Below are 19,089 nucleotides of genomic sequence, written 5' to 3'. Positions count from 1 at the left end.
AGTTCGTGGCTTACCTCAAATTAAATAAAAAAAACAAACAATAAAAAAACACTAAAAAATAGGTTAATTTACTCTAAAAATGATTTTGACCTTATATTTGTTTTTATTAATTATTATCGTATAGCTTTTATCACGAAATCAAGTATCCTGCTAGTCTATCATGCCAAGATTATCAAGAAGCTCGCAACTTGAGTTACCGATAGTTAACTATCGCCCATAAAATCTATTTTACGACTTGATACTTTGTTAATTACTAAAGTTACTGTCGTATGAGTCACTGACGTAAAACTATCACCAGCTATAATTAACAATAATTGGTTTAATGCTGCCATAAGGGCATTGTTGAGATATGGCGTCATAATGCTCTATAACCCGAAGCAATTCTTTTTATTATCAACATTACCCCGATAATTTAATACTAAAATATTGTTTTATAATTATGAAGGTACCCATCGCTAACCATATTAGCCCCCTTTTCAGCAGATGATTAAAATTTAACCCTAAAACACTAAAATTTATACGAGGCCACGAGGTGACCATTTGTTAATTTTTTCAATAAAATTTTAAATGTGTTACCTCTGTGTCGAAATTATGATTTTTGTCGTTCTTATTTAAAATAGTTTCGTTATTATTTTAAAAAATGCCACCAAAATGGAAACTCACTATAAAATTTCAAAATTGGATTTCAAAATTGGACATTATTAAATCATCATCGTTATTTTCAGCTTGTTCAACCATTTTTAATTTTGGTGTAGTCTCCCTCACATATTTAAATACTCTTTTTGTAGTTGGGCCCATTGTTATTGGCTATGCGAGCTCAAGTTATCTCTGCTGATTTCCTAATATCATGATCCTATCTCAGGTTTGGTTTTCCTCTAGGCCTCCTAATTCCTCGTGGGTACCATGCTGTAATTTTTGTGGTCCATCTGTTAATGATATCTATTACCTGGGTCTTGTCCTAGCTACTCTATTCTTTTACGATCACGCTTGGTTATTCTAAGCATATTTCGTTGCATTGGGCATTGAACGATCTGCAGTTTCCTTATAATGTCCGTTTTAACTCGTCAGTACTAGCAGAGTATTTTCGCAAGTGACGGCTTAAACCAAACGTTTGTAAAACAGAGGCTTCTTGTTTTCACCTCAATAACAGAGTGGCAAATAGGAAACTTGAAGTATACTTTGAGGGAAGACAGCTCTCACACAACAGACAACCCACATATCTTGGAGTTACGTTGGATAGAACTCTGTCATTTAAGGTCCATCTCACCAAGGTTGCTGCAAAAATACGCACACGGAACAACATATTACAAAAGCTATGCGGCACCACCTGGGGATCATCTGCGGCCATTCTAAGAACATCAGCCTTGAACCTCGTATACTCAACGGCCGAATACTGTTCGCCTGTCTGGTTGAATAGTGCCCATGTCAACAAAGTGGATGTCCAGCTGAATATCACAATGCGAATCATCTCAGGGGCTATACGAACTACGCCCACATACTGGTTGCCTGTTTTAAGTAACATACTTCCTCCTAACTTGAGGCTTTACATAGAGAACACAAGAAAATATTGCTAAACCGGGAACTACTAGTACATTGTGACATAACGGATCTAAATATTAATAGACTCCGCTCAAGAAAGCCATCACTCTCATCAAAAACACTTGGGAATACTGACGAGAATGCAGAGTTCAACGTATATGATGCATGGATAAACGAATGTATGGAAAACGGTCCACCACAAAGTCGGGATTTTACATGTATTTCAGCAGTTCCTCCTGGTTTTGAGCAGCCTCGCAAAATATGGGTAACTCTAAACAGGCTGAGAACCGAACATGGCAGGTGCAAGGATTCTCTCTATAAATGGGGAAAGGCCACCACTCCGGTATGTAATTGTGGAGCTCTACGACAGACTGTTCGACATATTAGAGAAGAATGCGCTTTAACGGCATATGAGGGAGATTTTGGAGATTTCCTGAAAGCAACACCAAGTGCGATTGATTATATAAAAAACTAGATGTTTGTTTGTGACAAGTTTGTTTTGTACTATATTTTAAATTTTCCTTTTTTACATTTTATGTCTGACATGTCCAATTTTTATTCGTATTCTTATTATTAGTATATTTACAGCTGTGATAATGACATGTGATTTTATGTGCACTAGAGCCATACGCTAAATAAATAAATTTAACACGTTGAGCGCCACGTGCCCACCGGTGGGCATTTCAATTTTGCAACGGAGGACCAAGTGACCACCGGTGGACATTATTGATTTTCATTGCCAGGACAACGTGTGGTCACACGATGCAATACATTTCAAGATCGTGTGCTCACAGGTGGGAACGTTTTACGTGCATTTAGCATTGAAAAATGTTAAGTTCGGTCCCAGAATGTAAACAAATTTTACTTGGACTTGGGAGTTTGGTCTCCGAATGTATAAAAAATACTGAAGTGACCAACGGTGGCCAAAAAAAACAAGGTAAAATAGGGAAATAAAGCTTTATTCATCAAAGATAAATAGTACAAAGTCATACCAGCTGCAAACAATTAATATAAACGAAAAAAAAATCTTGGTCGCAGTAAGTAACCAAGGGGATACCCACCCGTGAGAACCTTGTCTACCGATTCATTTCAAGAATGACCACCGGTGGGCACGTGGCACTCAACGTGTTAAGTGTCCAGGTTTCGCATGCATATGTCATGACTGGAAGTACACATTGGTCGAATGTTTTATTCTTTAGATAAAGTGGCATTCTAGATTTAGATATGATTTTTCATGTTCCTTCGATAAGTACTGCATACTAACTTAATTCTCCTGTTAATTTCTGGTAATAGGGATCCCGAGATGTGTATTAATTGCTCCAAATATATTAATTGTTCTACTATTTCCAGTGTTGTGTATTGTTTACCGAATGTCTTTTCTGTCTACTAGTTCTTGGTACATTACTTTAGTTGTTGCTAAATTCATTTTGAGAGCTACTTTATTGCTGGCTGTATTTAGTCCGTAAATTTGTGCTTGTAGTTCTTCAGACTATTGACAATTAGGACTATGTCATCAGCGAATCTTGGATGGTTAATATATTCTCCATCTGTTCTTAATCCTTTGTTAGTCCAGTCGAAAAATGCTCATTAATTTTAGGAGTTAGATAAGTTTACACTTGATGGCGTGTTAATCAAAAAATAAATAAAAGCAATGAAAGTCCGAAATTATTTTAGTTAAGTATTTAATGTTAGATGGCAGAATATTATGAGTTAATATTTAAAAACATTTATAAATTGTGTCTATAACTTTTTTATGCTAACTTTATTATTGTAATTATCTTATTACGTCAAAGTAATTTTAACAGTATACACTTAGTTAATAATTTACAGAAAAATTATGTAGAAAAAATACAAAAATTAGGTATTTTTTGATAACCATCGTTTTGTATTGATTGTAGGAGTTCGTTCGTGCTTCGCTAACATAAAAATATCAAATTAATAGAGTTGGCAATGAATATCTATTCTATTAAATAAATGTTTTTTTTTTCGTTTCATTTTGGTTACCAAATTAGTAGAATAATTTGTTTTAATCTATTTTAATTATCTTATATAACATAAAATACGCGGTAATACTTATAGACACGTATAAAAGATACACTGAAATTGATTTATTTTGACGTAACATGATATTATGTAACTATGCACTATTAAAAAAATGTCAAAGTAAGCACCAATCTATACTAATATATAAAATCCTTAAGTGACTGACATACTGATTAATCACGATCCTGCTCAAACCACTCAACGTAAGAAGCTCAATTTTGGTATACAGGTTGATTCTAGGGTGTAGAAGTTCGATAAGGAGGGATTTTTCGAAATTCCAGTTCCAAGGGGGTGAAACCACCCCTCAAATATGACAATATTTTTTATTTAAAAAACGGTTAAGTTTCCGAAAAAACGCTTAAACACGTATATTTTATATTGTTTTTTTACATATTTTAATACTTTTTAAAAATATATACAGGGTGTTTCGAAAAATCTGGTCATTGATTATCCACGATCCTGCTTAAAGCGCTTGACATAAAAAGCTCATTTTTGGAAAACGGATTGAATTTAGGGTGTAGAGGTTCGATAAGAAGGGATTTTTCGAAACTCAAATTCTAAGGGGGTGAAACCACCCCTCAAATATTAGAATATTTTTTATTTGAAAACCGGTGAGTTTTTTGGAAAAACTCTTAAACTCGTATATTTTATTTTGTTGTTTTACAGATTTTTTAAAAATGTATACAGGGTGTTTCATAAAATATGACCATTGAGTAATCACGATTCTGCCTAAACTGCTTGACGTTTAAAGTGGGGTGTAGAGGTTCGATAAGGAAGGGTTTCTCAAATCTCAAATTCCAAGAGGGTGAAATCGCCTCTGAAATATTACAATATTTCTTATTTAAAAAACGGTTAGTCTTTCGGGAAAACGCTTGGCATAATTTATTTTGTTTTTTTACATATTGTTACGGATTCCGTGGGTCCACTAATTTAAACTCACGATAAAATACTTAACGAATTTATTTTCTCACTTTATACACAATTACTAACTTATAACACACAACAAACTAACTATTTATAAGATTCCTTCACCAAATTGTCCGATTTTCAATTTCCACGCGGTATATTCAAATTTTAAAAACTGTCTCAGTTGTCGATGGCTCCGGCTTATATACTCTATTGACTGCTTCTCGAAATTTCCCCAATTCTCGGAAAGCGTACTTCTTCATACCAGACAATTCCATTGTCTGATTCCCTTACTTCTCGACTTGACTAAAAGATGGCGCCTGAACAAGTCTTTTAATTTCTGGCGTTGCGGTTTTGCACGCAACCAGTAATACATTTTTAATTTCTGGCGGATACGCCATTTTTCTTGACACATTGCGGTTGTGCAGGCAACCAGTAATACATTTTAGCCCTTGACCTTGACAATATTTTGAAATTTTTAAAAAAATCATACAGTGTGTTCCAAAAAGTTGGATAATTGATTAACCACGATTCTGCTTAAACTGCTTGACGTAAAAAGCTTATTTTTGGCAAACGGATTTTTCGAAAATCAGATTCCAACGAGATGAAACTACCCCTCAAATGTGAGAAAATTTTATCCAGTTTGTGTGTTAATGCAAATTCTTGCTTTGCTTTATCATCGCCATTACAAATGATTAATTCGACGCGAATGAAGTTGCGGGTACACGCTAGTTGCCTTATAAGCTACTCAACAAAAGAGTAACTTTATTTTAAAAGTAGTCTATGAGGGGTCTAGCTTACTCTTGACTAAATTTATATTTCAAATTTATTTTTCGCTTCTTGAACCAGTCTGAATTTCATCTATGATTTGGATAATTATTATCTTGGTGTTGGTATACAGTATGTTCCTGGACTGTCTTTACAAGAGGAAACATTTTTTTTATTATTGAAATTTTGAGAAAAAAGCATTCTTCATAAAATTTTTGCTTTTTGTAAAATGGTTAATCCCATTTATAGGTACTTTTCCAAATTTCCATACCATTTAGTAGTAGTTCTGTCCACGGAATATTGGGACACCCTGTATATATGTGCAAATATTTTTAGGAGTAATATATTTCGACCCCAGAAATATGTCTATGAGTTTCTTTTTTCAAGAAGAGTTTGTTTTTTTTTCAAATTTGTATTCTATTTTAATTTTTAATTAAAAAACATGATATCTTAAAAATATGGCAACATAGGTTGTAAATTTAATTTCAAATAACGAAAACCTAGAAAAAAACAGTGGTTCTCAAAATTTAAGCAAAAATCATTTTTTAAATTTTTGAAATAAATTAATTTTAGTTATTTTGGACTTATTTGAAAAAGAGAAAATATGTTTCTTTAATCGATATCTACCAACCCTTAAAATATTTGACCTTATTTAAGATCCATCCTGTATATATGCGTACCAATTTTCAGCCATCTAGATTACAAAAAATATTTTATAATTTTTTAAAACAAAAACAGTCGATCTCACCTCCAGTTTTCAAAATATTTAAGTAAATATAATATGAGCACTATACAGGGTGAGTCTTAAATAAGTGCAAATATTTTTAGGGGTAGTATATTTCGACCCCAGAAACACGATTGTAAGGATTTATTCGCGAAAAAGAATTGGAATATTTGGAATTTTCATTTTCCATTTTTAGATTTTTTTTTTAGTTTTTAGTTAAAAATTATGATTTTTTGATAATATGGCAACATAGGTAGTAGATTAAATTTACAAGAACGAAAATTCAGAAAAGATCCAGTGGTCCAAAATTTTAGCAAAATATATTTTTTTTTAAATTTTCAAAGTAAAATATCTCGGTTATTTTAGATTTATTTGAAAAAAGAAAATCTATTTCTTTTATGGAGATCTACCAGCCCTGAAAATATATGCACTTATTTAAGACCCACCCTGTATAGCTATTTAACAACAAACAGAATAGCAATAGTTATTGTTGTTTCTACAAAGATAATAGCCTGCAATTGAATAAAATTTATTAAGTTTTCATCTAAATGGCCCAAAATTAATTTTTTTAATTATATTATTACTTAAATAAAACTAAAAAAGAAACAACGTTCTCTAATATTCTATCTCATAATTCGACCAATAAACCAACAAAAACTTTTTAGCTATTTCAAATGTCAAATTTTACAGATACTACAGAGCAACAGGTTAAATTTTCTTTGGTCATTTTTAATCCTTTTCACAGCCAAAAACTATCGCAAAAGTCAAATTTCACCTAAAGCAATGAATAAAAAATGCCTATAATATGATGCAAACTTTATTTGTGTATAAGGTTAAAGTTCGAAGTGGGATAATATCAGTTAATGTCAACATTAACAAGTTAATTTTAGGGTTTCGTTTTGTTTTGTGTTATTCTCGTAGTTAACCGGTAATATTGAGATTAACTTTATTTCGGATCTTAATTGTAACATATTAAACAAATAATAATTTAAGCTACGAATTGTTGGATTTTTAGCTTCAAAAGACAATAGTTACTATATAGATATTACAATTAGCGTGACATTCATTTTGTTCTATTTAGTAGAGAACTTTAAAAGCGTCATTTTTAAGTAAAGTAAATTATACTAAATTAACTTAATTGTCTGTTGTATATTCTAAAAATAGTTATTTACAACATTTAGGATTAATTTGTCAAATTATTTCAGTGTCTCGAATTTTATTAATATACTAAGTTAATCATAATAGCTACTTAGGGACATTTTGATTTATAATTTCCTCCTCTATATTTTAATGACAGAACATTCTTGACTATTTTTTTTAATTGTTGGGTATTCTAAGAATTTTTATAAGGAGAATAAATTCATTAAAGATGAGACGAAAATGTAAGATGGTAGTTGAATATTGGTAACTGACCATCATCAAGCTTAAAATTCAGCATATCAGACAGTATATCTCAATTTCATGAGTTCTCAAGACTCTTTAAAAAAAATAAAAAAATAAAAGTTAAAATTAAATATCTTACAATGATTTAAGTTTCAATTTCCTCCTACAGGTGTTATATAGGGTGAGTCTAGATTAAATAAGTGCAAATATTTTCGGGGCTGGTAGATCTCGATAAAAGAAACATATTTTCTCTTTACCGTTTATCAAATAATTCCAAACCGAGTTATTTTACTTTGATTAACTACTTAAGATTAACTACTTTGATTAACTTATTGAAGATTTAAAAAAAAATATTTTTCGCTTAAATTTTGAGAACCATTGTATCTTTTCTGGGGTTTCTTTCTTGTAAATTTAATCTGCTAGCTATGTTGCCATTATGAGATATTATGTTTTTTTAACTAAAAACGAGACTAAAAATTAAAAAAAAAAAATTTATCAAAAAATTTCAAACTTTCAAAATAAAAATCGCGAAAAAAAAAACTCATAGACATGTTTCTGGGGTCAAAATATACTACCCCTAAATTTGCATTTATTTAAGACTCACCCTGAATATTATAAAAACAGAAAATATATTTTAAAGAAACACTTTTTTGTGAGCAATATTTTTCCATTTTCTATATTCTCAATGTTATATTAGAAAAAAATCCCTAAAGAAAGGTCAAAACTCAAGATGGCATAGGTACATATCCATAAATGACCAACATCAGCAATGAAATTATACAGGGTGTCCCAGAAATAAGTGCAAATATTTTAAGGGGTGGTACAACTCGATAAAAGAAACGTATTTTCTCTCTATCGTTTTTCAAATCCAAAATAACGGAGTTATTTTACTTCAAAAATTTCCAAAAAAAAAATGATTTTTTGCTAAAATTTTGAGAACTGGACCTTTTCTGGATTTTTTTCTTGTAAATTTAATCTAATACCTATGTTGCCATATTATCAAGAAATTCTGTTTTTTAACTAAAAACTAAAAAAAATTCCCAAATTTTTTTCAAAAAATTTCGAATTTTCAATTTTTTTTTCGCGAAAAAACTCATAAGCGTGTTTCTGGGGTTGAACCATACTACCAGTTAAAATAGTTGCACTTATTTCTGGGACACCCTGTCCATCAGCATCTTTCAATTTTGTGAATACTAAAAATTATTTTGAGAAAATACTATTAAAAGAAATTAAGGTTAGTTTTAATTAGTATACTAAGTTAAACCCTTTTTTTTCTTTGTATATCTTTACCCAGGTATATATTATGTATATAAAGAAGGATTACACTAAAAGGATACTTTCTTACAATAGTTTTAATTTTAAATTTCCATCTATAAATTTTAAAGGAACAAATTATTTGTCCAAACATTTTCAAATTTTGTGCATTCTAAAAGTTATCTCGGAAAAAAATCTTTAAAGAAAAACTCAAAACGCGAGACAGTAGAATTGCATATCGATAACTGACCATCATTAACCATAAAATTAAGTATATCACACAGTATCTCTCAATTTCATGAATTCAACTCTTTTAGAAACAAAAAATAAAAATAACAGTGGTATATTACTAGTATACTATGTTAAACTTAAAGAATACTTTCTTACAATGTTTTAAGTTTCGATTTTCTTCTGTATATTATAACAACAAAAGATATATTAAAAAAAACAAATTCTTTGAGCAATATTTTCCATTTTGAGGATTCTCAAAGCTATCAGCAATCAGTATCATTTTTAAGAATTCTCACAGTCTTGTTGAAAAAAAAAATGTTAAAAAACTTAATTTGGTATATTAATTTTGAAGTTTGAGTTTTCTCAAAATTTTCTCGGGAGTAATTCTCAAAAGAAACGAGGTGAAAAAGTAAGACGGTTGTAGCATAATTAATAAAATATGCGGGAAATATTAGATATAATGCATTAATTTAATATAATAGTAAAACAGGTTTCTGGATCTTAACATTAGGTTTCTTATAAACTAATATATAGATGGCCCTGGTAGTTTCAATTTATAAATTTCGCTTTTTTGCAATAATGGAATTCGGGTGATCGCCATTTTACTTATAACGCTACAAGTGCTAACAGCCTTTGGTTTTGGATTTATTATCAAATATATTAGATTCTTATTATTTTGACGTATAAACCTGGTGTTAGGTAAGAAATTGATTTACAACCCTTAACTGGGTTCCCTATTAATTATAGTTTATTTTAGAATTTTGTTAGAACTTTTATAAACCACCCCTACAACCATCAGCGTGGAAAATAAAAAAAAAGCTAGTATTTCCTGCAGCAATTTGTTTTATTGACAGTCTTCAGAACCTTACGTTACATCTTGGCGCCCAACTAGCGGGACTGGTCACAACATCCTGGTTTTACATCCAGAAAAACGAACGTGGAAATGGAACAGGACACTCCTGCAGGAAGTGGACCGGCATTCTCAACCCGGTTGCAAAGACGGTTCCAAAACCAGCAGAATACAGTTCCACCGAGACAATCGGAGGACAGCAGGGAGAGAGCAACTTCCAATCCAGTACCTACAACTCCATCTTTACATCAAGGTAGGATACATCCAACTTTTTCGTTTTCTGCACCACTTAGCGGTGTACCAGCATGGGGAATTTGTCAGGGAGGCACCACAAACCATCCGCCCCCACCTTTTAGTCAATATGGCAGCTCCTGAACAACGAACTATGTTTTGTAGAGCCGAAGATTTAAGCCACATAATAACAAATGTAGTCCAACAGTTAAATTTAAATAACAGTAATAATAATTTTCAAAATAGCAATATTGTAAAACCAAAGTCTGATTTTCCTATATTTGATGATAGAAGTAATTTACATCCGGTTGATTTTTAAAACAAATTGAATCTATTTATAGATGCGAAGGAATTCCAGTAGATCAATTTATTTTGAATGGAATGGGTCATTTATATTTTAAAAATAATGCTAGAACTTGGGCAGATGCATTTCTATCAACATTTGTAAATTTTAATGATTTTAAACATCATTTTTTATCACAATTTTGGAATCACAGTCAACAGCTGGAAGTTCGCATAAAGTTAGACTCTAATGTATATAGAGAAAATAGCGGCTTAAGTTTTACAGATCATTTTAATAAATATGTAGCTATGGCAAAACATTTGGAGCCCCCGTACACCGAAAGACAACTTATTCAGATAATTGCTCGACACTTTCCTCCTAGTGTATCTTGCACCTTGGTAGGAACTACAACTTTTCAAGGTGTATTGGAACGCTTGCGCCAAGCAGAATATTATTTTGGTGCAACTAAAAAATTTTGCAGATTTTCTCCTGATGAAAGTTCATCGACAAATAGTCAGACCCCGTATAATAAAAAAATAGTAAATCATACGAATTATACATATAAAAACGCGACAAAAAATGTATCAAATATTCAAACACCTGATACAATCTTAGACGGAGAAAATCCGGAAAACTAAATATGCTATCGCAATCTGGCTCGCCTGTAGATAGCAAAAGTAGAGCCATTCATTTAGAAAATTATCCGGTGGATGATTTGTTGGACGATGGAAATTGTAATTTCGATCATCTCAGTGTATCAAATCGTTCGCCTATTTTAGAATTAAGTTTATATGGATTTTCCTTTCCTGCTCTCGTTGATACAGGTAGTGAAATCTCAGCTATTTCGGAAGATGTATGGAATCGTTTTCCCGAGAATTTAAAAGCAGATATACCATGTTTTCCATGCACAGGTGTAAGAATAACAGGAGCATTTAAAAGTAAACAGAAAAAAATTCAATTACAATCTCTTATAATATTTTCTTGTAATGGCAATCTGTTTAAACAAGAATTTTTTCTGGTTAACGATCTCATATATCCTATTATTTTAGGTATAGATTTCTTAAGAATATATCAAGTTACAATTGATTTAAAGAATAATTTTTTAGCTTGTATGTTGAATGGTAACATTGTTAAACTGCCTGAGAAAAAATATTTTCATGAATACGAGGGGTATGAAAAAATTAACTTAAGGTGTATACCCAAATATGAAGTATTAGCTTGTGCTACTCTTTCGGTGGAAAAAGATACTGATTCAAATAACACTATCAAGCATTTTATTTTAAGTCAAACTGAGCAAGAAATTTTTCAAAATTTATTAGACAAAAATAAGTTTGTTTTTTCTAATGTGCCAGGTTGTGTAAAAAATTACGTACATGAAATTCGAATGATTGATAAAAATCCCTTTTTTATTAAACCATACCCTATACCAGTTGCATATAGAGTGTCGGTAAATGAAACGGTTAAAGAAATGGAGCGTCTCGGTATTATCGAACGGGCCGCTACTTCGTATATCTCCCCCGTAGCTGCAGTAATAAAAAGAGATGGTACGATACGACTGTGTCTAGATGCGCGACGCTTGAATAGTCAAATGGAGAGGGATCATGAGGCGCCGCGACCGATAGAGCAAATTTTGAATACACTTAATTTTGATGGAACTACGAATCGTAAATATTTTTCGCGTTTAGATGCGACGAACGGCTACTGGCAAATACCACTCGCACCGGAGTCAAGGAAATATACCGGTTTTATGATTGACTCTAAAACCTACGTTTTTCGCGTTCTTCCCTTCGGTCTCTCTACTGCGTCATCTTCGTTTGTGCGTATGATTAGTCGAGTATTTGGACCGGAGTTCGATTCATTTTTAATTGCCTATATTGATGACATTTTGATAATATCTAATTCATTTAATGAACATATTAGCCATTTAAAACTTGTTTTTGACCGGTTAAATGAAGTAGGATTAACGCTGAAGCTTAAAAAATGTGCATTTTTTTGTACGGAATTGCCCTTTCTGGGATATATTTTAAATAGCGAAGGAATTAAACCGGATCCAACGCGAATAGCGGCAATAACCAGCTATCCGCGTCCTAAAAATATTAAGCAGTTACAGAGATTTTTAGGGATGTGCAATTTTGATAGATCGTTTTGCCAATCTTTTTTGGTTTTTGTGAACCTTTGTCGAGACTTTTAAGAAAAAAGATAAAATGGGAGTGGAAAGACGAACAAGAACAAGCGTTTAACAAAATAAAGCATGAATTATCTCAAGCTACAATTCTGTATCACCCAAACTTATCATCCGACTGGCATGTTAGTGTTGATGCTAGCGAATACGGACTGGGCGCGCATCTTTTTCAAATTGTTGAAAATCAACAACGCACGGTTGCGTGGGCTAGTCGTTTATTATTGCCGAGAGAGACTCGTTATCATAGTAATGAAAAAGAAGTACTAGCCTGTATTTTTGCTCTTACTCGATGGCGCATTTATCTTTTAGGTCGTCACTTTACGATACATACCGACAATAGAGTTCTGACTTATATAAAATCTTGTCGTCTTCTATCGCCACGAATTTCTAGATGGGCACTTGCGCTGCAAGAATATGATTTTTCCGTCGAGTTTCTTCCAGGAAAGAATAATATAATTGCCGACGCGTTGTCTCGCGATGCCTTTACTATCCCGGAGTCATCTGACTCGAGATGTTTTAAAATATTATCTACTATCAAGTTACCTCTTGATTTTCAGCGCAAACTAAAGTCTTTTTTCTAAGCTGCAACGCGAGGATAAAAAATTAGCGGATATTATTTCACAGTTAGAAGTAGATTCGGAATTGCAGAAACGTTTTCTGATCCATGAAGATACGTTATATAAGCGTCAAGCAGCGGACGAACCATGCTTAGTATGTGTCCCTAAACATTTACAGCGGGAATTTGTTGAAGCTTTTTCATAGCATGTTGGGTCATTATGGAGTGTACAAGACTTGGTCGGCACTGAGACACGAGGTTTGGTGGCCAAACATGCATTCTACTATAAAGCAGGTACTACGTTGTTGCGACTCTTGTCAAAAATCAAAATCGTCCATCATGCCAAAGCCACCGCTTAATCCTGTCATTCCTGAAGGAAAGGGAGATCTCGTCGCGTTAGATTTGTATGGGCCATTACCTAAAAGTCGTGGAGGTGTATCGTATATTCTCGTAGTGTTGGATGTATTTACGAAATACGTTGCTCTTTATTCACTTAAAAAGGCTACTTGTCGTGCAGTTCTTAATAAATTAATTCTAGACTATTTTCCCAAGAACGGGCGCCCTGTACGAATCTTATCAGATCACGGGTCGCAGTTTACCGCTAAACGGTGGCGGGAAACTCTTGAAGCCCTAAGCATCAAAGTTATTTTTAGTTCTGTTCGTCATCCGCAAGCAAATGCATCCGAGAGAGTTATGAGAGAACTCGGCCGTCTTTGTCGTGTCTACTGTGCGGGACATCATACGCGCTGGGCGTATGAAATACAAAATTTTTCGGAACTAATGAACTCCGTAGTACACGAATCAACAGGGTTTTCTCCCAACGAGCTTCATCGAAATATTACGACTCCAAATTATTTGCCAGCTACTTTGGTACATACTCCTAATGTGGGTAAAGTGTCTGATAAAAATCAAAGACTTTTATTAGCCAAAGAAACTCTTATAAGTCGAGCTGCTAGAAGGAAGATAAATCACCCTCATCGACCATATCCTACATTTAATATCAACGATTTGGTCTTGTTAAGAGCCAATACGATTTCTTCAGCGTTAAGCGCGGAAACTAAAAAGTTTTTATTGCTATTTGAAGGTCCATTTAGGATAAAAAAGAAAGTAAGTTTTGATACGTATGTTCTTATGGATGACAAAAACGTGGAACGAGGTACTTTTCACGTTTCTCATTTGAAGGCATATCATTTTCTACCGCCCTAACTTTCATCGAATAAGCTTTATGCGAGCTTGCAGTGTTGTTAACAACGACTTCCAGTTCGCAGGGAGGCAGATGTAGCATAATTAATAAAATATGCGGGAAATATTAGATATAATGCATTAATTTAATATAATAGTAAAAACAGGTTTCTGGATCTTAACATTAGGTTTCTTATAAACTAATATATAGATGGCCCCTGGTAGTTTCAATTTATAAATTTCGCTTTTTTGCAATAATGGAATTCGGGTGATCGCCATTTTACTTATAACGCTACAAGTGCTAACAGCCTTTGGTTTTGGATTTATTATCAAATATATTAGATTCTTATTATTTTGACGTATAAACCTGGTGTTAGGTAAGAAATTGATTTACAACCCTTAACTGGGTTCCCTATTAATTATAGTTTATTTTAGAATTTTGTTAGAACTTTTATAAACCACCCCTACAACCATCAGCGTGGAAAATAAAAAAAAAGCTAGTATTTCCTGCAGCAATTTGTTTTATTGACAGTCTTCAGAACCTTACGTTACACGGTATATAGACGTGCATACATAAAACTGACCAGCATTAACTAAATTTAAAAATATTGATTGATGTCCTATTTACATCAATTAGTAATGTTATTTTTTTTAAATTCTCAGACTTTTTGGGAGAAGAAAAGATGTGAAGGAAAAAAGGATGGGTGGTAGGGGCGCGTGCATATTTCGACCACATTGAGCATCATAAACTCACCGGTCGTCATAGACAAACTCCGACGTGAGAGTGTTGCAGTACAGCACAAAAGCCGCGGTGCAGCACAACAAGCTGCCGTAGTCCATTTTAAAAGCTTTTGGACACTTCCGCATTCGGGCAGACTTATTGCTGTCGGCCGAAACTGCACCAAGAGTCATAACAGTTGTATGTAATAACACGCATCGTAACACTTGACTGCTGAATAAAGGACACAAATAATTCAAGTTCGGCGTCGACTCTCAAACGGCTTTATTAAAGAGTGGAGCGAGCGGAACTGAGCGATCGCAGACTCGCGGTCTGCAGTTATATACCGGCTGTCTGTTGCATTGCGCGTTAAGAACTGACTGCGAGGAGGACACATCGACCCCCTCTAACGCGCGCTATCGCAGCCCCATTGCCCCCCGGCGTAGTAGGCGTGCGCAGACCGAGTGAGAATGAGGGTGGAAGGGTGGCCACCCCTTGGCTCGTTCTTACACTACAGGTGGCAAGGGGTGCGACGCTGCGGATGATGCTGCTCCGATCTTTTCTTGTAACCCGTTTGACGCACCGTTTCCTGACGCGTGTCTTAATAATGGAAACAATTTTTGGGGTATTTTTTATAATATGTCTCTTCCTCAATCCGCAATCATCCGCTCCTGGATATAGGTCTCTTGTTTTTTGCTGTATTTAACCATCGTTCACCTGGAATGGGAGCCCTCTAACGGTCTAAGACACTTGAAAAAGTTCCTCAGAGCTTACGACCGAAAAAAAAATCTAAGATTTTCCTTGACTTAAGTAAAAACAATCGGGGTTTCTAACAGGACACTGACTCCTCAACTAACACATCAGTAGGCTGAAGCTGAGAAACAACGGCGAATTCAGATTCTGTGGGGAAAATAGGGAAACGCCATAACACCTTATCACTGAGTGCGCCGAGACGACGATCGTTCGTACCATGAACTTTGGAACGGCTGATGTCGAGAATGGAGAGCTGGCCTCTATGGAGATACAGGCTTTTGTTAAAGCCCTGAGACTGTATGATGAGTTATAACCCGTTATAACTGAAGAAAGAGGAACACGCAATAGATATACATATGTAAGGTCGCGGTGATTAGTGTTGCATTGTGAATTTGAATTCTTGTCTTGAAAATCAGTTTCTTGTCTTGTCTTGAAATTCAAGACAAGAAATTTTCAAAGTCTTGTCTTGCAGATTTTTTGAATGGCAAAGTCTTGTCTTGTCTTGCAAGACTCTTGAAATTTCTTGCCTTGAAAAATTTGGCATTCTAACAAAAATGTAATAATATTTATATATTTTATTTCATAGAAAGCGTCGTATACAAAATGTAATAGGGAAAAATGAACAACAACGATGCTAATTTTAGCAAAAAAAATCTTAACGGACCGAAAACGAACTACGTCAACTCCTCCGTTTGACGAAACACGAGCCATTGCCAAATCAAAGCTGAAGAATAAGTAAGGTTAAGCTGAATAAGAATAAGTATAAGGTTATTTTACTTCATTCTCAACTCTAAAACACTGGCTATGGTAGAAAAAAAATGAACACTGGTCAATATTAATGCCGGGTTTATACAACATTTGCATACGTCGTAATCATAATCACAGTTATAATCATAGTCATAATCACAACGCAATTTTAATGTGCGTTTATAGAACATTTTCATAATCATAATTTTTATATCAGTGAAGTTGGGTAACATGATTAAAGGCTAAGTTCATGGTAGATGTCAACAGGTTTATAAGAAGTGGATAGTTTAACTTTTATGATTATGACTATGATTGTGATTACGACTATGTAAATGTTGTATAAACCCGGCATAACTTGCGCAAAGACCTAATTATCACTTAAAAAAATGTATCATTTCTAACTTTCAAGAAATCTTAAATTAAAGAAATATTGCAAGTCTCTTGAAATTTCTGGGATATTAAAGTCTTGTCTTGTCTTGAAATTCAAGACAAGAAATTTTGAAAGTCTTGTCTTGAATTTCTTGCAAAAGTCTTGGTCTTGCAAGACTTTTTCAAGACTCTTGTGTAAACACTAGCGGTGATTAAACCCCATGCTAAACATTCTACATTCTCTTGGCCTCCACACTGTTATTCTACAGTTCATACTAAATAAACTTTTAGTCACGTGATTAAACTTGACCAGCACAGCATTTGTCCACTTTAATGTGCTTTCTTTTAATCAAAATTTTTTGGAAACAAAAATAAATTAATTATAAATATATAAACAGTTACTATACTCTTTTTTTTGACAGGTAAGATTTCGACAGACGATGACAGAAAAAAAGCAGATGACGTCCATACCAATCCATTTATTTAACTAAAAAAAGTTTCTAATATCTTTTAAGTTAACTATGGATGGGTTTATATATAATATATTAATCCTATAAATAATATTGTCAAACTCTTGTCAAATAATAGGTTATAATTTTGTGTCAAATTATGTCAAATAGAAATTATAAGTATTTTGCATTTTGCATTTTGGACCGTACTATTACGCGTTTTGTGATTTTTTAAATTAAGTTGAGGAAAACTCGATGGAAAATTAAGTGTTGATCCAGACTATATTGACAGTTAATATTCGATGCTAAGAGACCGCTAGAGACAGTTTACCAGAGATTATGGCAAGAGGGTTGTATTAACCATAAATAAAGTTTGTATATCATCTCGTATATGTTACCAAAAAATGGAGTATCTGTAAAATAGCAGCACACAATAAGTAAATAATGAATTTAGTACTGCAGAAAAATAATGTCAAAAGGTACTGGTTTAAAAAAATTAAGATTAAAGTTAATTAATCAACCTTTAAGGTATAAAATTTGGTAGGTGTTATTATTAATAAAATAGTTTGTTTTATTTACCTACCTATGTTGTTTTATTTATTCCTTTGCAACATTATTTTTTTTACTTAAGTTATATTGATAAATCTAGCAATAAATGCAGGAAATTGCTTGAGCATGAAATACGGCTTGAAAGCAGGAAATGTTTTTTATATATTTTTTTAGTATGTGGTGTTTTTTTAAATACGCCTTTGCTTGTTTTGTATTAACACATGTAATTGTTTTTAATAAAATAACTCGATTAGATTTTTTCAATTTTATACAATTTTTTTAAGAATATTTTGAAGTAAGCACTGGTCACTCATATTTTAAATATATCAATTTTCTGCTATGCGTTCCAATTGTACCAAGTTATTTCTTTGTAAAATAAAATAAACTACTTTGAAAATAAAATGACAGGCACATCTATCATTCTCAAGGATCTTGTCGCTGGACAGACTATATTTACATCAACAAAATTCACCTCCTTAACAGCACTTAAGAGATATAAAGCACACATTACTACAGCTTTCCCGTTCAAAATGTTCGAATAAGGTTGCGATGAGTTTTTTTACGGTTATTAATGTATCTTGTACACTTCGCACTAAAATAGGTTCTAAAAAGAACAATGTTCGACTGCAAGGTCTGCTAGTAAACATATTTAAGCTTAAAGTATCACAACACTATTTATTTAACTTTTAGTTACGTAATCGAGGATTTTTAAATTCATTGTTGCCAACCATCGACATATTCGGCGCCGTGCTGTCATTTTGCCGTCTTAACTCGCAGATTATCATGATTTAAATAAAATATATAAACATAAGTCATAAAAATTACTTAAATTACATCATATTAATTAAAGACTTTACGAAAATGGCACGACTTGAATAGAAATGACTTAAGTCAAAGATTTAAGATTTAAATCATTTAAACGTTATGTTGAAATTCACTTTCTTTCTTTCTGAAACTAACTTGTTGCATCTCTTTATACGTCGATATCTATGGCATTATCCGTCCGTTCCAGAATAGTACTTTATTCAAATTTAATATTAAGCAACGATAATTATAGATGTAATCGCTTTTCATTGTTCTCCGGAATTTCAATCATGTTTCTTGTAAAGGTTTCGATTAATTCTACAGACGACTTGACAGAAACACAGTCACGTCATATTCGTCAGCGGCGATGGCCGATAACGGATCGGCCTATAGCCTTTACACGTTCGTGATTTTATTACTGGATGAGCGATATAATACGTCAAAACCAGAATAGTTAAATTTCCGTAGCGCCCGTCCTCGTCAAATGCCAATTTGTCACCGAACGCTAACGAAAATCAATCGACGATTGGTCGGGCTTTGTTCTTATTTTGTTCGCTAATCGTTTTAT

At 33.1% G+C, this 19,089-nt stretch overlaps 1 protein-coding gene across 1 annotated transcript in view; it reads right to left on the bottom strand.

Moving 5' to 3' along the window:
• LOC115874673 (protein O-mannosyl-transferase TMTC2-like) overlaps nt 1-15,207 on the bottom strand; it is a 603,898-nt gene extending 588,691 nt beyond the window's left edge. The window contains exon 1 of the mRNA XM_030889892.1: nt 14,887-15,207. Coding sequence (XP_030745752.1) covers nt 14,887-15,044 — 158 coding nt within the window. The 5' untranslated portion in view covers nt 15,045-15,207. The remainder of the gene's footprint in view (nt 1-14,886) is intronic.
• Nucleotides 15,208-19,089: the final 3,882 nt, after the last annotated feature.

Source organism: Sitophilus oryzae, unplaced genomic scaffold (assembly GCF_002938485.1).
Source record: "Sitophilus oryzae breed Bouriz unplaced genomic scaffold, Soryzae_2.0 scaffold_1297_pilon_pilon, whole genome shotgun sequence".
Classification (NCBI taxonomy): Eukaryota; Metazoa; Arthropoda; class Insecta; order Coleoptera; family Curculionidae; genus Sitophilus; species Sitophilus oryzae.
Note: the sequence above shows the minus strand (reverse complement) of the source record. Positions and strands in the feature narration are given on the sequence as shown.